General features: G+C 51.2%; 2 protein-coding genes across 5 annotated transcripts; both read left to right on the top strand.

Annotated features, from left to right (window-relative positions):
• Positions 1-102: 102 nt before the first annotated feature.
• ANKRD39 (ankyrin repeat domain 39) lies at positions 103-15,740 on the top strand. 4 transcript variants are annotated; one of them, XM_019020809.4, is made up of 5 exons: positions 108-259; positions 3,691-3,794; positions 4,528-4,731; positions 9,672-9,847; positions 12,981-13,070. In XM_019020809.4, the coding sequence occupies exons 1-4, from the start codon at positions 160-162 to the stop codon at positions 9,813-9,815; spliced, it is 552 nt and encodes a 183-aa protein (XP_018876354.1). In that variant the 5' UTR covers positions 108-159; the 3' UTR covers positions 9,816-9,847; positions 12,981-13,070. The 4 variants fall into 4 exon arrangements, with proteins under 4 accessions (XP_055234531.1, XP_018876354.1, XP_018876353.1 ...); XM_019020808.3 differs by lacking the exon at positions 12,981-13,070 and adding an exon at positions 15,606-15,740 and having other exon boundaries at positions 109-259; XM_055378556.2 differs by lacking the exons at positions 9,672-9,847; positions 12,981-13,070 and adding an exon at positions 9,123-9,305 and having other exon boundaries at positions 103-259.
• ANKRD23 (ankyrin repeat domain 23) lies at positions 14,038-20,198 on the top strand. Its single transcript, XM_004031449.5, has 9 exons — positions 14,038-14,146; positions 15,606-15,752; positions 15,932-16,057; positions 17,194-17,319; positions 17,592-17,690; positions 17,776-17,874; positions 18,011-18,109; positions 18,281-18,379; positions 18,462-20,198. The coding sequence occupies exons 1-9, from the start codon at positions 14,120-14,122 to the stop codon at positions 18,555-18,557; spliced, it is 918 nt and encodes a 305-aa protein (XP_004031497.1). The 5' UTR covers positions 14,038-14,119; the 3' UTR covers positions 18,558-20,198.
• The last annotated feature ends 3,766 nt before the right edge of the window (positions 20,199-23,964 follow it).

The following is a 23,964-nucleotide window of genomic DNA, read 5'->3' as shown; positions in this document are numbered from 1 at the left end:
AGGCGTTTGATTGGTCAGCTTTGGCTAGAAGGCGGGACTAGGGCGACAGCCGCGGACGCCGAGCGGCCAGATCCGGGACGCGGGGCGGGCCCTGCGTCCGCCCCTCCCGCCGAGGCCGAGCCTGAGACCCGGGGCGGATCGACTGACGCAGGGGCCGGGATGGCGACGCCGCGGCCCTGCGCCGACGGGCCCTGCTGCTCGCATCCCAGCTCGGTGCTCGGCGTACAGCAGACGCTGGAGGAGATGGACTTCGAGAGGGGTGAGGCTGCCGCGCGGCCCTCGTGGTTCTCACCAGGCCCCGGCCCAAGGAGGAGGCGTGGGGCCAAGGAGAGGCGGATGAACTGGGCCCCGAGAACTTGGGGCCTGGTGCGGGAGGGCGGGCGGGACCCACGGTTCCCGTGTACTGAGAGCCTCCCAGGGCCCCGCACGAGCTCGGCCAGGAGACACCTGTCCCGCGGGCGGCGGGGAAGCCGAGGCACTGGTTTCCGTAACCCTCCCGAGTAGCGGGGGACGACCTCCCCTGGGAGACACAAGCCTGCTCAGGTGTTGGAGAGAGGGCCCGAGGAGCAGAATCTGCACCTGGGGCATTGCACCCAACCTGAGGGGCATGGAGCTGCAGGCCTGGGGGCTGCGCGGTGAAGGAGAGCAGTGGCCTTTGTTTAGCCCCGGGTGCCAGGCAGCCTGCATGCTTTAAAGATGGCAAGAGCTTCGCACGGGCAGCCTTCGAGGCAGGGCACAGTATCTCATCTGTGGGACCCAGAGAGGTAACACGTTTGGCCCAGATTATACAGAGATTATGGTGCCAATAGGAACAAAGGAAGGCGGGAAACCAGGGTGCTTCTTGTGAGCGTTGGGAACCACTGTGCTGTGTCATCTGCCCTTGAGGATGCAGCCCTCGATTGCCACTGCTGTGTAAGCATTCTCATGGAACTCTTCCTTTACCATGGTTCTGGCACCTGCCTACTTCCCTCTGCCCCTCCTACCGCTGTCCTCTGTACTGCTGAAGTGGTTGCCTCAGAGGGTCTTTCTGCTTCCACGCTTGCCTTCCTACAGGGTTTTCTACTCTCACATAGCAGCCAGAGCGGCTTTTTGAAAATTAGAAATCACATCATTCCCTGTTATGGCCTACAAAGCTCTGTAGACCCACCCCTGCCGGTTCTACTTCTCCTCCTCATTTTATTTCTCATGCTTTTCTTCTCCCAATCACTACGCCGCAGCCACACTGGTCTTGTTTTGGTGTCTCATATATGCAAGACCTTTTCCTGAGTTAAGGCTGTTGGACTTGCTGTCCCATCTCCTTAGAATGAACTTCCTACAACCGTTAAGCTAGCTGATGCTTTTCTTCAGATCCCAGCTCCAATGTCATCTCCTCAGAGACCCTCCCTAAACACCCCAGTTCTCAACTGGGGGCAGTTCTGCCCTTTAAGGGACTTTGGGAATATCTGGAGACATTTTGGGTTGTCACAATCGGGAGGGTGCTACAGGCGTGTAGTAGGTAGAGATGAGAGATGCTGTATACATGGTACAATGCACAGGACAGCTCGCTACAATAATCATCCGGCCCGTAAGTGTCAATTGTGCTGTTAAGAAGTAAACATTGCCTTATCCAAAGTTAGGCCAGTTACTCTGATGTATCCATCATCTTGCTTTTTTTTTTTTTTTTTTTGAGACAGAGTCTCCCTCTTTTGTCCAGGCTGGGGTGCAGTAGCGCAATCTCGGCTCACTGCAACCTCCGCCTCCTGGGTTCAAGCGATTCTCCTATTCTCCTGAGTAGCTGAGATTACAGGCGTGTGCCACCACGCCCGGCTAGTTTTTGTATTTTTAGTAGAGACTGGGGTTTCACCATATTGGTCAGGCTGGTCTCAGAACTCCTGACCTCATGATCTGCCCGCTTTGACCTCCCAAAGTGCTAGGATTACAGGCGTGAGCCACCGCACCCGGCATCTTGCTTTCATAAAAAACAATTTTTACCGCAAACAATTTCCTCATTTTTTTGTGCAAACAAATACATTCTTTAAAACATTAATGGGAAGAGTGTATTTGATAAGCCAATTTTAGCTACTGTTGTCACAAATAAACGGTGAGATTTGTTAATCCGCTTCACTACAGTAACTTTTTGTTGTTGTTGTTGTTGTTGTTGTTGTTGTTGTTGTTGTTGAGTCGGAGCCTCGCTCTGTCCCCAGGCTGCAGTGGCGCAATCTCGGCTCACTGCAAGCTCCACCTCCCAGGTTCACGCCATTCTCCTGCCTCAGCCTCCCAAGTAGCTGGGACTACAGGCGCCCGCCACCACGCCCGGCTAATTTTGTTTTGTATTTTTAGTAGAGATGAGGTTTCACCATGTTAGCCAGGATGGTCTTGATCTCCTGACCTCGTGATCCGCACAGTAATATATCTTTTTTTTTTTTTTTTGAGACGGAGTCTCGCTCTGTCGCCCAGGCTGGAGTGCAGTGGCGCGATCTTGGCTCACGGCAACCTCTGCCTCCTGGGTTCACGCGATTCTTCTGCCTCAGCCTCCCGAGTAGCTGGGACTACAGGCGCGTGCCACCAAGCCCAGCTAATTTTTGTATTTTTAGTAGAGACGGGGTTTTACTCTGTTAGCCAGGATGGTCTCGATCTCCTGACCTCATGATCCACCCGCCTCGGCCTCTCAAAGTGCTGGGATTACAGGCGTGAGCCACTGCGCCTGGCCAATATTTTTCTATTTATCATTTTGTACTACATTTTGGGTGAATTCCAAATCACTAATTCTCTTTGACTAGGTCTGCAGTACTCTTTGACCCATCTATTGTTGTTGTTTTGTTTCAATGAGTCTGTTTTTTAATTTATCAACTTTCTTGTTTCAGATCTGGCTGTTTTGTTTTTCCTAATGTTCTGTTGATTTGTGGATTCTATCCCTTTGTCTCTGTGAACACCTTCAATGTTGTTGTTTTAAGGTATTTTTTGGATTGTGCAATAATGGCTCACTTTGGAGGCATGCATGTTCCCACTTGTGTTTGCTAGTTGTTGTCTGTCGCCATGCCACCCTGAACTCCCCGAACTCCCCTCATCTCACCTATATTTGCTGATTGTCTCTTAGGGCAGCAGATTGCTTCTTGTTTTGCAACTTTCAGTCTTTGTGCTCACCAGGGAGATCCTCTTCTGTGGGAGATTGTCACACTGCCTTGGCAGGCTTCTGGAGGCATCATTATATTTTTTAAAAGTTGTTTCTGGCTGGGCACGGTGGCTCACGCCTGTAATCCCAGCACTTTGGGAGGCCAAGGCAGATGGCTCACTTGAGGTCAGGAGTTCAAGGCCAGCCTGACCAACATGGTGAAACCCTGTCTCTACTAAAAATAGAAAAATTTGCCGGGCATGGTGGTGGGCGCCTGTAATCCCAGCCCGACCTGAATTTCACTCTAGATCCAAACATTTTAAACATTACTTCATCCAGCACTTCTGTGTCTGAAGTGGGATGGAGATGTCTGTGTCCGCCCAGTCCTACTGTCCTGATGAGATGTGCCCATCTGTCTTGTTCACAGCTAAGTCACCAGCATTCAGAACAAACCTTGACACAGAGGAGGTGCTCGGTTGATACTTGTTGAAGGAATGAATATTCTTCACTTTATAGACAAGAAAACTGAGGTCAAGAGGCAAAGCAAGCACTGAAACTCCCATTCAGCATCATTCAGTCCTTTGGTTGCCTTTCTGCAGGAATCTGGTCGGCAGCCCTGAATGGAGACCTGGGCCGAGTGAAGCATTTAATCCAGAAGGCCGAGGACCCAAGTCAGCCCGACTCGGCCGGCTACACTGCGCTGGTGAGCTAGGGAGGAGCACAGGGTCAGGAGACAGAAGCGTTAACTCAGGAGACACCTGCTCTCTGAGGAGGGGGACTGATGGTTACCTTTTACCTCCTCCCTCCCTTTCTTCTCTTCCAGCAAAATTTCTCTTTTTAAGCATCATGTGAACCTGGATTTTTAAAATTAGTGTGAGAGCTTTACATCAATAATTTAGGTTTTGTTTTGTTTCGAGATGAAGTCTCGCTCTGTTACCCAGGCTGGAGTGCAGTGATGCGATCTCAGCTCACTGCAACCTCCGCCTCCCAGGTTCCAGCGATTGTCCTGCCTCAGCCTCCCGAGTAGCTGAGACTACAGGCATGTGCCACCACACCCAGCTAATTTTTGTATTTTTAGTAGAGATGGGTTTTCACCATGTTGACCAGGCTGGTCTCGAACTCCTGACTTCAGGTGATCCGCCTGCCTCGGCCTCCCAAAGTGCTGAGATTACAGGCATGAGCCACTGCGCCCAGACAATGCTTTAGTTTTATTTTCGTAACAATTCTTTGAGATAGGAATGATCATTTTCCCCATTTTTCAGTTGAACAAACTCAGGTTAGTCATGCAGAAGCTTGCCCGGGTCACACGACTGCTGGGGTTGGCACCTGAGATGATTCCAGGCCCCTCGCTGCAGGGGGGCCATGCTCTCACCTCTATACCACCCTTGTCGCCTGCCTGGCTTCTCCCATCTGACCTCGGTCTCTGTTCCCTGCAGCACTATGCCAGCCGCAATGGGCACTACGCTGTGTGCCAGTTCCTGCTGGAAAGCGGAGCTAAGTGTGATGCCCAGACCCACGGGGGTGCCACTGCTCTGCACCGAGCCAGCTACTGCGGGCACACTGAAATCGCACGGCTCCTGCTATCACATGGGTCCAACCCCAGGGTGGTGGATGACGACGGCATGACCAGTCTGCATAAGGTGGGCCCGTTCCCCCTTCCAAAAATGTCGTTTCCTTATTTTTAAAGTTATAACATGTTCATGTAGAAAACATGGGGAAAACAGGAAATCAGAGAGAAGACAGTTAAAATCATTTGTAATTCCCTTGCTCACCTGTCATCACTTTAGGACTAATGGATAATTCTCCAGCCTTTTTTCTGAGCGTGTAAATTAAAATGTACAGTGGCACTTTAGTTTTCTTTCCCTTAGAGACATGTCATGAAGCCTTTTCCATATAGTTTTCTGAAACTTATACATACTCTTGCCTGTTCCTGTAGTCCACTTGCTATATGTTAGCCGGAGTGAGCATTTAATTAAACTCTTTCCAGCTGGAAATACCTGCACATGGTAAACAGTCTGAAGAGTCTACAAGGGCATGCCATGAAAGCGAGTTTCCCTCCCACCCAGCTCCTCATCCCTCAGCCTTCTAGGCCCGTCCTTTGAGGCACTCACTTTACCGATTGTTTTTCCTTTTTTGTGGGGAATGGGGTCTCACTGTGTTGCCCGGGCTGGTCTCAAACTCCTGGGCTCAATTGATCCTCCTGCCTCTGCCTCCCTAAGTGCTGAGATTACGGGTGTGAGCTACCCTGCTCGGCCACTTTACTGAGTTTGCAGGCACCTTTGAGAGGCGGTCTATGCATATGTGGCATATGTGTATAAATCATATATGTGTGTAAATTATGTGTAAATCTAGTCCCCTCTTGCCCCTTCTTTGATTTTCTCCTGGAGCGATTGTTTAAAGCAGTTCTGATCATGCCACGCCCCCACTTGGAGTCCTTGAGGCTTGCTTTTTCCAGGTCCATGAGTTATTGTGAAGGTTTCCTGGGGTTTGCTCCTGCCCCCTTCTCCAGTTTTTTTTTTTTTTTTTCTTTTTTGTCTTTTTTCCCCACCCTCCAGTTTTCTCCTGAGCTCTTGTCCCCTGGTCTCTTACACTGAGAGGCCCTACTAATAATTTTTCTTTTTTCTTCTCTTTTTTTTTTTTTTTTTTTTTGAGACAGGGTCTCACTCTGTCACCCAGGTTGGAATACAGTGGCATGATTATAACTCACTGCAGCCCCGACTTCCTGGGCTTGAGTGATCTTCCCACCTCAGCCTCCTGAGTAGCTGGGACTATACATGCCTGCACCACCATGACCAGCTAATTTATTTTATTTTATTTTATTTTTGAGACAGGGTCTCACTTTTTCACCCAGGCTGGAGTACACTTGCACGATCACAGCTCACTTGTAGCCTCGACCTCCTGGGCTCAAGCAATGCTCCTACCTCAGCCTCCCAAGTAGCTGGGACTACAGGTGCATGCCACCATGCCTGGCTAATTTTTCTAAAAACAGCTTCACCACATTGCCCAGGCTTTTAAAATTATTATTAGTAGTAGTAGAGGCAGGGTCTCTCACTATCGTCTCGACACCTGGGCCCAAGCAATCCTCCCAAAGTGCTGGGATTACAGGCATGAGCTACCACATCCAGCCATTTTAATTTTCTTGAACCTACTACTCTGTCCCCCCAGAGCCATATTTAACAAGTTAGCCCCTGTCTGGGTGCCTCTCCCCTCCCGTTTTTTATGTGGCTTGTTTCTACCCTTTCTTCTGGATCTCAGCTTACACATCACACCCCACGAGAGCCTTTCCTGATCCCTAGACATGGTGAGCTCACCTGGATGTATGCCTAGCTGTATGCCATGGACTCAACTTTTCCTAATTCCTGTACCCCTGGAAATGCCCTGTTTGGGGTCTGCGTGTCTCAGTAGAGACAGCTGGGGCTTTGTCCTGTTTAAATTGTTGCAGCCTGGCTGGGCACAAAGGCTCACACCTGTAATCCCAGCCCTTTGGGAGGCCAAGGCAGGCCAATTGCTTGAGTCCAGGAGTTCGAGACCAGGCTGGGCAACATGGCAAAACCCATCTCTACTAACAATACAAAAATTAGGCCGGGTGTGGTGGCTCACGCCTGTAACCCCAGCACTTTGGGAGGCTGAGGCGGGCAGATCACCTGAGGTCGGGAGTTCAAGACCAGCCTGACCAACATGGAGAAACCCCGTCTCTACTAAAAATACAAAATTAGGCGGGCGTGGTAGCACGTGCCTGTAATCACAGCTACTCGGGAGGCTGAGGCAGGAGAATCACTTGAACCTGGGAGGTAGAGGTTGCTGTGAGCCAAGACCACGCCATTGCACTCCAGCCTGGGCAACAAGAGTGAAACTCTGTCTCAAAAAAAAAAAAACAAAAGCCAGGTGTGGTGGCACACACCTGTAATTCCAGCTACTCAGGAGACTGAGGCACGAGAATCGCTTGAATCCAGGAGGTGGAGGCTCCAGTGAACTGAGATCGCACCACTGGGCTCCAGCCTGGGTGACACAGATATTCCGTCTCAAAAAAACCCAAAAAAACATTGCAGGCTTAGCACTTAGCACAGGTGCCCAGTGAATACGTGCTGAGTGAACAGCTGAATGTTGGGTTTTTAAAGAAATCATTGCCAATTGGATAGACAGATTGTTTATTTTTAATGGTGTTGCTCAGACGTTTTACTGCTACAACTCACATGACAGATATAAACAGCCAGGATGCTCTTGTGGGTATACCTGGCTGGTGTTACCCATAGTTAGGTGCATCTCCATCCCTTTTTCTCTCATGCAGATAATGCAAATGTGAGATATGTGAATTTTTCTTTATTGTGTATGTTTTTGGTTTTGTTTTGTTTTTTTAGATAGAGTCTCGCTCTGTTGCCCAGGCTGGAGTGCAGTGGCACAATCTCAGCTCACTGCAACCTCTGCCTCCTGGGTTCAGGCGATTCTCCTGCCTCAGCCTCCCAAGTAGCTGGGATTACAGGCACGCACCACCACGCCTGGCTAATTTTTTGTATTTTTAGTAGAGACAGAGTTTCACCATGTTGGCTAGGCTGGTCTCGAACTCCTGACCTCAGGTGATCCCCCCTCCCTCGGCCTCCCAAAGTTCTGGGATTACAGGCGTGAGCCACCGCACCTGGCCTGTGTATGTGTCTTTTAAAACTATTTGCAAACATTGGTATTTTATTTTTTGTAAAAATTATTTGGGATGCATCTCACAACTGCTGACAACATCCCACTGCCTGAATTAAGGCAGTGGAATTGAGAGCTTTGTGTCTGTACTCATTAGGAGGACCAGCTGAGTAAAGATTTGGATTCAAATTTGGGATAGTGGTTGCCACTAGTGTTAATTTTGATACCTCTCAAAAGCCCTGTAGTCTATCAATTTGTCTGTTGGGAGGAGTAGGAAATAATAGTGGTTCACAGAGTTATTAAGAGTTCAGGCAAACCTGGTTTAGAATCCCAGGTGGACACGTTAGCCCTGTGACTTTGGGCAAGGCATTTATTAAGCCTGCATTTCTTCATCTGTAAAATGGGAATAATGATGATTCTTTCCTGTGAGGGCTATTTTGAAAGTTAAATAAGATAGTCTATGTAAATCACTTAACTCTATTATTTTTTGGGGGAGGTAGGTTAGAAATTGACATCTGGATTGGGGTCTTCTACCTTAAAAGAGAAGAAGAGAACACAGGGAACTAGGCCCCAGTCTTTCCTTGCCAATCTAAAAGTTTCCTGGCCAGGCACTTTGGCTCATGCCTATAATCCCAGCACTTTGGGAGGCCAAGGTGGGAGGATAGCTTGAGTCCAGGAGCTCGAGACCAGCCTGGGCAACATGGCAAGACCCTGTCTCTTATTTTTTTTTATTTTTATTTTTTGAGATGGAGTCTCGCTCTGTCACCCAGGCTGGAGTGCAGTGGCATAATCTCGGCTCACTGCAAACTCTGCCTCCCAGGTTCAAGCGATTCTCGTGCCTCAGCCTCCCGAGTAGCTGGGATTACAAGCACATGCCACCACGCCTGGCTAATTTTTGTATTTTTAGTAGAGATGAGGTTTCACCATGTTGGCCAGGCTGGTCTCGAACTCCTGACCCCAAATGATCCGCCCACCTCAGTCTCCCAAAGTGCTGGGATTACAGGCATAAGCCACTGCATGCAGCCCTGTCTCTATTTTTAAAAATTCAAAATAAATTATTTTTTAAAAAAAGTTTAGCCACGTGTAGTGGTGCACGCCTGCAATCTCAGCTACTTGGGAGGCTGAGGCAGGAGGATCGCTTGAGCCCAGGAATTGCAGACTGCAGTGAGCTATAATTGCACTACTGAACTCCAGCCTGGGCAACAGAGTGAGACCCTGTCTCTAAAACGCAATGATAAAAATTTAAAAATATAAGAAAATAAATAAATAAAAGTTCCCAATGGGTAGGGGCCGTGTCTGGTGCCTCCTGTGCCCATAGTGCACAGCACCCTCTAGGTGATGTGTGCAGATTTGTGAGAGATGCCTGGAGATACAAGGTGCTGTACTTGTTTTTAATGTGTAGGTCTGGCCAAAAACAGTTGGCAAAGGACACAAGAAAGAAAAACTCAGGCTAACTGCGAGAATGGCACTGGGATACTCCACAAATCAGAATAAAGTCACTGGGATTTGGTAGGAATTAGAAGAAATCTACTCAAACAGCTGTGTCTATTTCCATGAGGCCTCTTTTTTTTTTTTTGAGTTGGAGTCTCGCTCTGTCGCCCAGGCTGGAGTGTAATGGCATGATCTCGGCTCACTGCAACCTCCGCCTCCCGGGTTCAAGCGATATTCCTGTCTCAGCCTCCTGAGTAGCTGGGATTACAGGTACGTGCCACCACACTTGGCTAATTTTTGTATTTTTAGTAGAGATGTGGTTTCACCATGTCAGGCTGGTCTTGAACTCTTGACCTTGTGATCCGCCTGCCTTGGCCTCCCAAAGTGCTGAGATTACAGGCATGAGCCACTGCGCCCAGAGAGGCCTCTTTTTTAGAAGGAAGAACCACTGAAAGTGGAACAAGAGAGAGCAGAGCCCAGTGGGGGGTATGCCCTTTGATTCCAGCCTCTCTCTCCACAGGCTGCTGAGAGGGGTCACGGGGACATCTGCTCCCTCCTCCTGCAACACAGCCCAGCCCTGAAGTCCATCCGGGACCGAAAGGCACGGCTAGCATGTGACCTGCTGCCTTGCAACAGTGACCTGCGGGACCTGCTATCCAGCTGAGCCGCCACCCTGTCTCCAGCTGCCTTTAAAGGGTACACAGACCAGTTCTCCAAGCCCCTGCCTTGGTCAGCATCCATGCTGCTGGGCAGGGAACTGAGGCCAGACCACCCAGGAAGAGCCCCAGTCTGGTCACTGTGGAAGCGAGGGAGTAGATTTGATGTGGCTAAAAGTGTTTAAGACTGGACAGATGATCATATTCTAAATTAGTTCATATGAGACATCTATTTATTTGGAAAAAAATAAAGTTATATCCTTACCTCATCCCACACCCAAAGATAAATTGCAAGATTAAAGATCTAAATATAAAAACACAAAACTATGTAAGTATTAGAAGAAAGTAGGGACTATGTGAGAAGCTGCTTTCTAGCTGAATGCCCTTGGTAAAAGTCACTTTAGCTGTCTGCCCCTCCATTTCCTCTTCTGTAATGAGAGTGGTTATCATAGGGCCCGCCTCAGAGTCATTGTGGGACGAGGTCAGTGTGCACTGGGAGAGCCCTCGAGAGAGTGCCTGGCACATGGCAAGCAGCCTGAGGGAGGCCCGCTTCCCGAGCTCCTCATCAGCACTTTGCGCATACCATGATTTCATTGATTGCAACAGTCCGATGGGAGAAAAGTGCTGTTTCATCTGTTTCATTTTTCATTGCTGGTTGCTAGTGAGGTTGAGCACCTGTGTCTTCTGTGAGCTGCCTACCCATGCCGATTTTAGAAACGCTTCTTATTGATTCGTAGGAGTGTTGATATTCTAGATCCTGATCCTTTGTTCTATATATGTACATTTAATTTTTTCCCCTTTTTTCTTTTATGCTCTTTCTTTTTTTCTTTCTTTTTTTTTTGAGACGGAGTCTCGCTCTGTCACCCAGGCTGGAGTGCAGTGGCGCGATCTCGGCTCACTGCAAGCTCCGCCTCCCAGGTTCACGCCATTCTCCTGCCTCAGCCTCCCAAGTAGCTGGGACTACAGGCACCCGCCACCACGCCCGGCTAATTTTTTGTATTTTTAGTAGAGACGGTGTTTCACCATTAGCCAGGATGGTCTCGATCTCCTGACCTCGTGATCCACCCGCCTCGGCCTCCCAAAGTGCTGTCTTTGTTTCTTGATATCCATTCATGGGAATTGGTACAGCTACTGTAGATGGCAGTTTGACAGTATCTATTTAAATTTAAATGAGCAGAACCAATAATTTGATTTCTCTGTAGCTATGTAGAGAGATGTTCTTCCATGGTTACAAAGATGTTTATTTACAGGAGCATTTACAAATATGTGCATTGGAGCATGGGGGGTAATGTTAAAAAAAAAGAGAGAACCGACTCCTCCCTGATAGGGAGTGGTTGAGTTCTGCAGATCCAAGTTCTTGGCTGCACAGCAGAGCGCAGCGTGCTGACAGGATATTGCTGCTCGTGTCCACAGTGGGACCCCCTTCACACAGAACATGCCTGTAGAATGTGATTGCCTCTCAGCCTTTTGGCTAAGATCATGTATAAATGTATGGATCTATACATGGATGTAGGCCAGGAGCAGTGGCTCACGCCTGTAAGCCCAGCACTTTGGGAGGCCAAGGTGGGAGGATCACCTAAGGTCAGGAGTTCGAGACCATCCTGGCTAACACAGTAAAACCCTGTCTCTACTAAAAATACAAAAATTAGCCATATGTGGTGGCAGGTGCCTCTAATCCCAGCTACTCTGGAGGCTGAGGCAGGGGGATCGCTTGAACCCGGGAGGTGGAGGTTGCAGTGAGCCGAGATTGCGCCATTGCATTCCAGCCTGGGCAACAGAGTGAGACCCTGTCTCAAAAGAAAAGAAAAACGTGGATATGCATCCACAAAATGCACAGAGCAGAAGCAGGAGGGTGGCTGTTAAACTGCCAGCCATGGTTTCTCCTGGGCCACGTGGCAAGAGAGGTAGTCAAGGAGGTCCTGAGCCTTCTGTTTATGTTTGAACTTTTAATAAGGAATCTTTTTTCCTTTCTTGTTCAACACACTGTTTCTGGCTTGATTTTTTTTTTTAAGTCAGAGTTAATACCAGTCATATGAGACAACTAATGGGTTTTCTATTGAGAACTTCCCTGAAGCCTGGGGGTGCAAAACGCCGCTCCTCCAGTGCCACGTGCTGAGGGGTGTTTGTGAGTTGGAGTGGACAGTGGTGGCCAGTCTTACTTTTTCTTGTTTCTTTGCACTCATTTTATTTTATTTTTTTTTGAGACCGAGTCCCGCTCTGTCATCCGGGCTGGAGTGCAGTGGTGCGATTTTGGCTCACCACAACCTCCACCTCCAGGGATCAAGTGATTCTTGTGCCTCAGCCTCCCAGGTAGCTGGGACTACAGGTGCCCGGCTAATTTTTATATTTTTAGTAGAGACGGGGTTTCACCATGTCGGCCAGGCTGGTCTCGAACTCTTGACCTCAGGTGATCTGCCCACCTCAGCCTCCCAAAGTACTGGGATTACAGGTGTGAGCCACCACGCCTGGCCCCTTTGCCCTCATTTTAGATGACTCTTTCCCTCCTCATAACCAAAAGCAAGGAACAGGCTGGGTGTCACCTGAGGTCAGAAGTTCGAGACCAGCCTGACCAACATGGAGAAACCCCATCGCTACTAAAAATACAAAATTAGCCAGGGTGATGGCACGTGCCTGTAACCCCAGCTACTCGGGAGGCTGAGGCAGGAGAATCACTTGAACCGGGGAGGTGGAGACTGCGGTGAGCCAAGATCGCGCCATTGCACTCCAGCCTGGGCAACAAGAGTGAAACTCCATCTCAAAAAGAAAAAAAAAAAAAAAAAAAGCAAGGAACACCTTTGTCTGAAAAAAGCACCCTAAATTTAGCCTAAGAACTAAGTTTTCGGCTGGGCGCGATAGCACAAGCCTGTAATCCCAGCACTCTGGGAGGCTGAGGCGGGTGAATCACAAGGTCAGGAGTTCAGGACCAGCCTGGCCAACGTGGTGAAACACCGTCTCTACTAAAAATACAAAAAATTAGCTGGGCATAGTGGCGGGTGCCTGTAATCCCAGCTACTCAGGAGGCTGAGGCAGGAGAATTGCTTGAACCCGGGAGGTGGAGGTTGCAGTGAGCCGAGATCGCACCACTGCACTCTAGCCCAGGCCACAGAGCGAGATTCCGTCTCAAAAAATAAAAAATAAAAATAAAATTTTTTTTTTTTTTTTTTTTTTTTTAGATGGAGTCTCACTGTTGCCAGGCCAAGAACTGATTTTTCTAAGAAAGCTCTGCCTTTCCCTGAGTTCTCTGAAAATGTGGAAGCCCTTCCAAGAGGCCAGTTCTTTGGGAGCTGGGCAGCCATTTGGGGCCTGTGGCCATCCTTGGCCACAGTTCTCCCTCCTTGTACCCTGGTCATGTCTGCTCAGGTTGCTCCGATTTTGGGGTCTTATTTACTGGCTGATTTCCTTGCAAAGGCCAAGGTGGAGTTCAAGGTCCAGCTGGGTGAAGGGCATGCCTGGCTTCCTGAGAATTAGGAAGGGTGACTGGTGGCTTGAGACACATTGCTCTGCGGCTGGATTTCATGGTTACTATTCCATCCTGGGACCTGACGCGGATCAGTCTCCCCTTTCCTGTGGCTGGAGGGGCAGACTCCGTCCCTGGAGAGCGTCTGGTAGGGGCTTGTGGAGGGGCGGGGAGGACTTCCAGAGGCCCGAGGACAGGCGCCAGGCTTGGCTCCGGGGCTGGGGCAGCTGCCATGTGCTCTCAGAGCACTGAGGGAGGAGCGGGGGAGCCCGGGGGCGAGAAACCCACAGCACAGGGAAGGGAAGGGCAGCCTTGAAACTGCAAGTTGGGAGATCACGGTTTCCTCACGTGGCCACCATGAGGGCTGAGGCTGTAGGCTGGCTGCTCCTGCCCCTCCTGACCACCCCCTCAGGCTTCCAGCCTCCTTGCTGAGCCACCTAGGCTGGGCTTTCAGGTTCGCAGGCAGCCGGCCCTACAACATGGAGGCCCAGGCTGGGCTTTCTTCAGGAGTGGCATCTAAACTTAGGAGAGGAGAACACGTTTCACCCGAATCTGGGCTAGCAGTGTGTTGGTTAAATGGCCCCTGAGTAGGTGTGGGGCATGGCAGAGGTGCAGGAGTGGGTGTCCGAGGATGCAGCCAACTCATCTCCAAACAGCTCCTTTTCTTTTCCCCAGTGGGCTGCATTCCCAGACTGGTATTTTGGTTGGTGTGACAGAGTCCCAGAGTCATCTGGCCCAGGGGCTTGCACCTGGGCCAGTCCTTCCCTGTCCACCCCTGCCCGCCCCCAGGCGCTCCTATAAAGGGCTGAGCAGTTCAGCTCTTCTCACTGGGGGGTGTGAGGAACAGGGGGGACCATGGACTTCATCAGCATTCAGCAGTTGGTAAGGATGTGGGACGGAGGTGGGAGGCACCCTGGGACCGGCTTGATAGGAGGAGGCTGGCTAGAGAGGGCTGGCAGCTTCTTTCTGTGGTGTGAGGGTCAAGTCTTAGGTGCAGGGAAGCATGCAGTTCTTTTATTAAAATCTGTATTTTTTGAAACGGAGTCTTGCTATGTTGCCCAGCCTGGCCTTGAAGTCCCAGGCCCAAGCAATCCTCCCACCTGGGCCTCCCGAGTAGCTGGGACTCCAGGCGTGTACCCCCACACCCGGCTGAGCGTGCAGTTCTTTCTGGTGTGTCTGCTCGGTTCTCATGTGAGGTGGTGAGGGGGTTAGGGAGCAAGAGAGGGAAGTCGAATGGGAAAGAAGACATGAAAATCCTTGAGTTCAGTGAATTTTGCCCTGGATAGTGATGGTGAAAGAGGAACAGGAAATGGCAGGTTACTTTGGAAGATGCAAGTGTGGCTGTGGTGGTTGTAGTTCAGCTTAAGCACCATGATAGTTGTTGCTCTGGAAATGGCCAGAGGGCCTGGCTGCCTTGGGGATGGGGAAGGATGCTCTTTCGCTCCCTGGGCAGTGAGGGAAACAGTGACTCTTAGGGATGTCGGTTTGAGTGAGGAGGGGCCTGGAGGGTGTGAGGCCCAGCAAGCCCATCTGTGGGCTGGTGGCCCCAGCCTGGTGCAGCCTCTGGCGGGAGGCAAATGGCAGGGAGGTGTTAGGTTGCTAGAGTTCTTTAGAAGGAATATGGTTCTACCTGACTAGAAAGTCCTAGGATCTGTTACCCTATCATTCCACCCTGTTCTTTCCCCACAACATGCTGATTCCTCAATGCTCCCCAGCTCCTGAACTCCTGAGGTGGGGCCCAGTGGGAGGAAGCATGGGTGTTTGCTACGGAGGCTTTGCCCCAGGCACAGGTCCCAAAACTCATAACCTTCACAACTCCTTTAGGCAATTGCCTTAAGTGTTTGAGCTTAAATGTAGCTTCAAAAGGAGCCGAGAACTGAACCCAGGCATTTAGAATTTTACCCCGGGGGGACTTCCCTGTCCCTCTGAGCTTGGAGTCAGGTGGCAGTCAGTATGATCTGGTAGGAATCTTAAGAACAACAATATGGGGGAAGCTAAGGTGTCATCTGCCCTGAGGCTACCTGGGCAAATGCCCAGCAGTATAAATAGATTGTGGCCTCATGTCCCCCCAGCTGTGTTCCTGCTGACAGGAGCAGGGTAGGCGGGGATCGGTTGTCCCCCTGGGTGTCAGCTGATGACACAGTTGCGGAGCCTGCAGCACCCACGGGGTGAGGGAGCTTGCCAGCACTCTGGACTGCAGGAGCTTTGAGGCCGGCTCCCATCCCGGGCACCAGCCTTGTGACATCTGCCCTTATAAGACAGCTCCCTGGTACTCCACCGCTCTGTTTTCTAAGGGTTCCTCCAATTTTCCCAACTCAGTACTCATATCCTGTTCCTACAGGTAAGTGGAGAAAGAGTTGAAGGGAAAGTGTTGGGATTTGGACATGGAGTTCCTGACCCTGGAGCCTGGCCTAGTGACTGGAGGAGGGGCCCCCAAGAGGCTGTGGCCCGGGAGAAGCTGAAATTGGAAGAAGAGAAGAAAAAGAAAGTGAGAGAGGGGCGGGGGCAGGGGTTGGGGGCAGTGGCTAATCCCTGAGGCCGGCTGAGCAGTGAGGCCTGGAGGGACTCTGGTGGGGCAGCCTGAGCAGCTGGTGTCTCCTGTCGGCAGGGCAGAGAGATCTCTTGACCAGCGGCTGATGGCTGGCATGGTCTTGTCTTCTGCCCCAGCTTGAAAGATTTAACAGTTCCAGATTTAATCTGGATAACCTGGCTGACTTGGAAAACTTGGTTCAAAGACGGAAAAAGCGACTGAGACACAGAGTCCCCCCCAGGAAACCTGAGCCCCTGGTTAAGGTGAGTGGGAGGTCGGGGTTAGGGCAGTGCACACACCAGGGCTCCAGTTCCAGAGGAAGGGTTGGGGCGGAGTGGGCACTGCAGGCCAGGACCACACAGCCAGTGCCTGGGGAGCCCATGAAATCCACTCCAGAGCCCCCGTGGATGTGTCCGCCAGGGCTGCCATAACAAAGTCCCACAGCCTGGACAGCCTCAACAGCAGGCATGTGTCACCTCGCAGTCCTGGGGGCTGGAAGGCTAAGAGGAAGGTGTTGGCGAGGCTGGTTCCCTCTGAGGGTGGTGAGGGAGAATCCCTTCATGCCTCTCCGGCTTCTGGTGGATGCTGGTGATCTTTGGCGTTCCTTGGCTTGTAGATGTATCACCCAACTATTGCCTTCATGTTTGCTGGGCATTCTGCCTGTGTGCATGCCTGTGTCCACGTGTCTCCCCCAACTTTTTTTTTTTTTTTTTGAGACGGAGTCTCGCTCTGTTGCCCAGGCTGGAGAGCAGTGGCACGATCTCGGCTTACTGCAAGCTCTGCCTCCCGGGTTCACGCCATTCTCCTGCCTCAGCCTCCCGAGTAGCTGGGACCACAGGCACCCGCCACCACGCCCGGCTAATTTTTTTTTGTATTTTTAGTAGAGATGGGGTTTCACCGTGTTAGCCAGGATGGTCTCAATCTCCTGTCCTTGTGGTCTGCCCGCCTCAGCCTCCCAAAGTGCTGGGATTACAGGCGTGAGCCACCGCATCCGGCCCACGTGTCCCCTTTCATAAGGACATCAGTCACATTGGATTAGAGCCCACTTTAACACAAGTCCTATTGCTGAGGGGCCCACCATACTCCGGTGTGACCTCATCTTAACTAATTACATCCTCAGTGACTCTGTTTCCAAATAAGGTCACATTCTGAGGTACCTGGGGTTAGGACTTCATATGAATCTTGGGGAGATACAAGTCAATCCGTAACACACACGCTCACACACACACAGTCTATTCAATCTCCTGACGTGGGATTAGAATAAGAAACTGCATTAGTACGAGCCAGCAGTGTTCCTTGGTGGGCTGCATGGGACCCGTGGGCCAGGCTGGTGAAGCTGTGACATCTTGGGCACCTGTGGCCTTCGGGAGTGATTTGGTCTTGTCTTCAACTGACCCAGCCGCAGCCCCAGGCCCAGGTGGAGCCTGTGGGCCTGGAGATGTTCCTGAAGGCAGCTGCTGAGAACCAGGAGTACCTGATTGACAAGTACCTGACAGACGGAGGGGACCCCAATGCCCATGACAAGGTAGCACAGGTTGGGTGAGTCGGCTGGCAGCAGCTGCAGCTGCAGGAGCGCTGCCTTCAGTGTGTTCAGGTCCTGGCCTAGGAGGCTGCAGGGATTTTCACTTTTATGGGCATGAATCCAGTGGTGCCTGCAGACGGAGGGGAGGGAGCGGCCCATCACGTGGTGGGGGAAGTGGCAATTCCGTTCAGGGACCTGGCCCTGGGAAGGGGACCGTGTGGGGTCTCTAGGGGTGGCTGCACTCCCTCTGCCTAATCTTCCATCTCTGCCCCCAGCTCCACTGCACCGCCTTGCACTGGGCCTGTCTGAAGGGTCACAGCCAGCTGGTGAACAAGCTGCTGGTGGCAGGTGCCACAGTGGACGCGCGAGACTTGGTGAGGATGGGGAAAGGCCCAGCCTCTGGTTGACGCCCAGCTTCACATCCCAGCAGCTGAGTGCTTGGGTGCTTTTGTTTTGCAGCTGGACAGGACACCTATGTTCTGGGCCTGCCGCGGAGGACATCTGGACATCCTCAAACAGCTGCTTAACCAGGGAGCCCGGGTCAGTGCCCGGGACAAGGTGAGGGGCATGGTGCTTTGGGGGCCTGTCGGGAACACGGGAGCAGACGCTGTTCCTGGAGAAGAGAGCACGTAGTCCCATGGGTTAGGGAGGCCTCACCAATCCAGACCCAGCACTGACCCCCACTTGCTCTCAGATCGGGAGCACCCCCCTGCACGTGGCAGTGCGCACCCGGCACCCCGACTGCCTGGAGCACCTCATCGAGTGTGGCGCCCACCTGAACGCACAGGATAAGGTAAGGCAGGCGCTTGGTCTTTTCCGGCTCAGACAGCTCCAGAGGGGCAGGGACTGAGGCGCCCCAGCCAGGACCAGAGGTGCCGTCTGCTCGGTGACAGTAGCCCTGACCTTCCTGCATGAGGAGGGCAGCACACGGAGGCAGAAGCTTGACTGCCTGCGTTCTCAGCAGGAAGGGGACACGGCTCTGCACGAGGCCGTGCGGCACGGCAGCTACAAAGCCATGAAGCTACTGCTGCTCTATGGGGCCGAGCTGGGGGTGCGGAACGCGGTGAGTGTGGGCGCAGCCCTGGCTCCTGACCCAAGGGCGGGTGGAGCGCCTGCAAGAGACTGACCTACACCGTTGCTCCCAGGCCTCCGTGACCCCGGTGCAGCTGGCTCGAGACTGGCAGCGCGGCATCCGGGAGGCCCTGCAGGCCCACGTGGCACATCCCCGCACCCGGTGCTGACCGCAGCACCGCCCCCCACCCGCCCCCCCGCGCCTTGCGCACTGCCACCATTCCATCCTGTGCCCCGCCCCCGCGTCTGCACCCCTGTGGTTCCTGCCCTCAGCCCTGGTTCCTCCCTCTCCGGCCTGTGCCTCCTCAGCAGCCCTGGCAGAACTGAGGAGCGGCACCGGGCCCAGCAGGCAGAGAGAGAGGCCTTCCTGGCTTCGAGTGTCAGGGGAGCCGCGTTCCCTCCCAGGGCTGGAGCAGAGGACCACGAGGCAGCAGAAAGTGCGGGTCCAGATGAGGGCCAGGAAGGGGAGGAGAGTGAGGGCCAAGAACGAGCCTGAAGGGAGCAGTCCCAAGCTGGAGCCACCCAGGGCTGGGTCTGGGAGTCCTCAGTGTCCACTTGTCCCAGGTTAGGGGGCTTGCCTTGCTCTCTCCAGGGCCAGTCTCTGTGTGGGGACTCAGCCCGTGGCCGGCAGACGCCATCCAGGATGTACAAGGCGCAGCCAAGGCAGGCCATGCAGGGGCCGGGCCTGTCTGCAGCTGGTGGATGCCCGTGGGCATGGCTTTCTCTGGGGACCCCATTCCTGTCAGTAGCAACCCTGGCAGTGTCCGGAGCGGCTCCAGACAACTTTGGTCATAGGAACTCTGGAGGTGGGTTCTGGTCATCTGAGGTGGCTACTCAACAGGTTTGAGGCCCCACAGCAACAGAAGTCCAGGACCCACTAGGTTGCCTCAGAAGCCCTAAGACTGATGAGCTGGAGCGCGCATTTGAGAGAAGCCTCGCACCCACTGTGTACTGGCCCCGCTCAGGCCGGCCTGGCACACCGTCGCCTGCTGGCGGCTCTCATGGGGAAGTGCCTGGGCACTGGGGATTGCTTGTGGCCCACTCAACTCTTGGGGTGGTGGCCCGTAACCCCAGTTTGCCTGAGGCTCTTATGTCCCCTTATGTTCCTGGTACTGGAGCTTGAGCTCTTGCCTGGAACGCTGCAGCTGCACCCACCCTGCTTGATCCCACCTGGGAGGCCAGGACACTGAGGGGCTCTGAACCCAGCCCACAGGGAAGCAGGGGAAGGTGAGCCCCCGCCGCCCCCCAGCCCTTCCCATCCCTTCCCTGCTCCCTGGTGGTCGAAGGACCCAAGCTCCCTAGACTTCTTCCTCTTCCACTGTCTGTACGTTTCAAATTACACTGGTGTAGGCCTGTACTGCTGGTGGGGCTGGGCCCCTAAACGCCAGAAAGTGAATCTTAAGAAGCTCTGCCCTAAACTGAGAACCACATGCTGAGGGAAGGGCTGAAAGGTGAAGGCTCAGCCTCCCTCACATGGGTCCTGGGTTATATTAGGTACCGGGCTGATAGGCATTTGGCCATGGTTCTTTTTCGTCTACCTTTGGTGGCCTTCTCAGGCCCAGAACAAGGCTGTTGTTACTATGTGGAAAAGCTGACCAGTGCTCCACACTAGGGGCACACACCTTTCCATGAGCAGCTCCTGCCCTGTGGCGACAGCCAGCGTGCACCCAGACGCTGGTGCCATGGCGAAGCAGGCGTTCAAGACCATGGAGAAGACAACTCCTCATCTAGAAAATGAGGACCCCTCAGTGACAAACACACCTTTTTATACCAATCAGTATCCTCTGTTCATTAAAACTGGCTATCCATTACAGCCTAGCCGTCTTTCCTGGGCCGAGAGGAGCCCATGCTTCAGTCACCAGGGACTGTCTGGTAGGGCCCAGGCCTGTTAGCCATGCCGGCCGACAGCAAGATAGGCCGAGTGCAGAGTGGGCAGGATGCGGGGTCCTGGCACTAGGCTTTTGTGCTTAAGGCATCTCTGCTCACTGACGACAAGGTCAAAGAGCAGTGGTTCTCCACCTCAGCTGCTTATCAGAATCACCAGGAAGGTTTAAAAAGTCCTGATGTCCAGACCCTAAGTCAGAAGCCCTGAGGGGAGGATCCAGGTATTCTCATGCAGAGGCCATGCTTGTCTATGTGGGAAATCCTAGGAATCTATAGAAAGCAGACAACTAGGGAGTCCAGCAAAATCTCGGGTGCAAGATAAACACACAAAAACCTGTTTCTACCTCCTGGAAATGAACATGTAGACACAAAAGTTAAAAATATGTACTGTTTACAATTACTGAAAAAGGGAAACACTTCGGTTTGAATCTAACAAAATATGCAAGGACTTGTATGCTGAAAATTACAAAACGTGATGAAATCAAAGATTTAAATAGACATGCCATGTTCATGGATTGCTAGACAGAATACAGTAAAGATTATCAATTCTCCTCAAATTAACATACAGGTTAAATGCAATTCCTATCAAAATCCTAGAAGATGTTTTGTAGATGTAGACAAGGTTATTCTAAAATTCATACACAAATTTATAGCAAAAATATTTTGAAAAAGAATAGAGTGAGAGGAGGAATCAGTCCAGCTGATTTCAAGATCTACTATATAGCTATGTGAAACAAGAGTGCAATGCTGGCAGAGGGACAGACACACAGATCGACAGAGCCGAGATCATCACGGGAACAGGATCACACAAATATGCCCAGCTGACTTTAAGATGCAAAAGTAATTCAATGGAGGAAGGACAGCCTTTCAACAAACGGTGCTGGAACAGCTGGACCAGCTATAGGATTAAAAAAAAGAACTTTAGCCTAAGTCTTACACATTATACAAAAATTAACGTGGCTCACATGCATACTTAAATGTAAAACTATAAAACTTTTAGGAAAAAACAGATAACCTTTGGGATCTAAGACTAGGTAGAGTTGTTCTTAAATGCGACACTAAAAGCAACAGTCCATAAAGAAATATCAGTAAAGTGGACTTTATCAAAACTGAAAACTTTTGCTCTGTATAAAACCCTGTTAAGAGGGTGAAAAGATGGCCGGGCACGGTGGCTCACACCTGTAATTGTAGTACTTTGGGAGGTTGAGGCATGCAGATCACTTGAGCTCATGAGTTCGAGACCAGGTGTGGGCAACATGGTGAAACCCCCATCTCTATAAAAAATTAGCTGGGCATAGGCTGGGCATGGTGGCTCATGCCTATAATTCCAGCACTTTGGTAGGCTGAGGCGGGCAGATCATCTGAGGTCGGGAGTTTGAGACCAGCCTGACCAACATGGAGAAACCCCATCTCTACTGAAAACACAAAATTAGCCAGGCGTGGTGGCACATGCCTGTAATCCCAGCTACTCGGGAGGCTGAGGCAGGAGAATGGCTTGAACTGGGAGGCGGAGGTTGCGGTGAGCCGAGACCACGCCATTGAACTCCAGCCTGGGCAACAAGAGTGAAACTACATCTCAAAAAAAAAATTAGCTGGGCGTGGTGATAGTCCCATCTACATGGGGAGCTGAAGAGGGAGAACTGCTTGAGTCCAGGAGTCAAGTATACAGTGAGCCAAGATTGTGCCACTGCACTCCACCATGGGTGACAAAGTGAGACTCTGTCTCAGGAAAAAAAAAAGGTGGGGGGAGGGGGAGGGGTGAAAAAGATAAGCTACAGACCAATGGAAACCAAAAATCCCATAAAGGAATCTCAAAGAACTCTCAAAACTCAACAGAAGAAACAATCCAATCAGAAAATGGGTGAAAGACAGGAATATTCCACTGAAGCAAAACACAGGTGTCCACCACTGGGAAATGCAAATGAAAAACCACCAGGAGGCATCACGACACACCTGTCAGAACGGCTGAAGTAAAAACATGTGGACATCACTAAGTGCTGTGGAGGATTCAGGGAAACTGATCATCCTAGGTTGCCGGTGAGGACATGAGTTTGACAGTTTGTGGCCAGGTGCAGTGGCTCACGCCTGTAATCCCAGCACTTTGGGAGGCTGAGGCGGGCAGATCACGAAGTCAGGAGATCGAGACCATCCTGGCTAACATGGTGAAACCCCTTCTCTACTAAAAATACAAAAAACTAGCCGGGCGTGGTGGCGGGCGCCTGTAGTCCCAGCTATGGGGAGGCTGAGGCAGGAGAATCGCATGAACCCGGCAGGCAGAGCTTGCAGTGAGCCGAGATTGCACCACTGCACTCCAGCCTGGGCAAAAGAGTGAGACTCCGTCTCAAAAAAAAAAAAAAAAAAAGAGTTTGATGGTTTAAAAAACAAAACATGCAACAACCCTATGACCAAGCATTTACACTCCTCGAAAACTAATCTTGACACAGAAACCTGTACGTGAATAGTCGTAGCAGCTTTATTTGGAATAGCCCCAAACTGGAAACATCCCAGGTGTCCTTCAGGGGGCCAATGCATACACCACAGAATACCACTCAGCAATAAAAAGGAGAAAACTGTTGACACATGCAACGCCTGGATGATCTCCCGAGAATGACGCTGAGTGAAAAAAGACAATCCCGAATGCTTACACACTATGCTCCCATTTATACAACATTCTTGAAATGACAAAATAAGAGATGAACGATTAGTGGTTACCAGGAGTTAGGGAAAGTGGGGAGGGAGATCCTTGTGGGGATGGGACTTCTTTATCGTGATTGCAGTGGTAGTTACACAGATGTACATGTGACAAATGATTTGGACTGTCCACCCACATTGCACCAGTGTCAAAGTCTTCGTTGGAATACTGCATTACAACCATATAAGATATAACCATGGAGGGAAACTAGATGAAGGGTGCGTGGGGCCCTTACCTTTACAACTTCCTATCATCTGAAATTATTTCAAAATATAAAGTTAGGAAAAAAGAAAGCAACAGCTTTAAGTGCAGTATGGCATCCTGGATTGGCTGCTGCAGCAGAAAAGGGACATTGGGAAAAATGGTAAAATCCAAATAAACTCTAGCTAATAGTATGATTGCACCTTTAGTTTTCATAAATGTACCAAGGTTATATGTAAGCTGTTAACATTAGGGGAACCTGGGTGAAAGGTGTATGAAACTCTTCTGTGAATCTGGGCACGGTGGCTCACGCCTATAATCTCAACACTTCGGGAGGCCGAGGCAGGAGGATCGCTTGAGCCTAGGAGTTCGAGACTATCCCAGGCAACATAATGAGACCCTATCTCTACAAAAAAAAATTAAAAGTATTACCTGGGTGTGGTGGTGCCTACGTGTAGTCCCTACTACTCAGGAGGCTGAGGTGGCAGGATGGCCTGAACCAGGGAGGTCGAGGCTGCAGCAAGCCGTGATCACACCACTGCACTCGTCTGGGCGACAGAGCAAGATCTTGTCTCAAAAAAAAAAAAATAATAATAATAAATAAATAAAAAATTGAAAACTCTGATGCCGACTCTGATTAAATCACAAGCTCTGGTGGCAGGTCCACGTATTTTTAATTTGCCAGGTGATTCTGGTGTGCAGCCAAGGTTAAGAATCCCTGATCTTAGCTCACACCTGTAATCCCAGCACTTTGGGAGGCCAAGGCAGGCAGATCACCTGAGGTCAGGAGTTCAGGATCA

The sequence above is a fragment of the Gorilla gorilla genome, chromosome 12 (genome assembly GCF_029281585.2).
Source record: "Gorilla gorilla gorilla isolate KB3781 chromosome 12, NHGRI_mGorGor1-v2.1_pri, whole genome shotgun sequence".
In the NCBI taxonomy this organism is placed as follows: Eukaryota; Metazoa; Chordata; class Mammalia; order Primates; family Hominidae; genus Gorilla; species Gorilla gorilla.
This window is presented reverse-complemented; position numbering and strand designations above follow the sequence as displayed.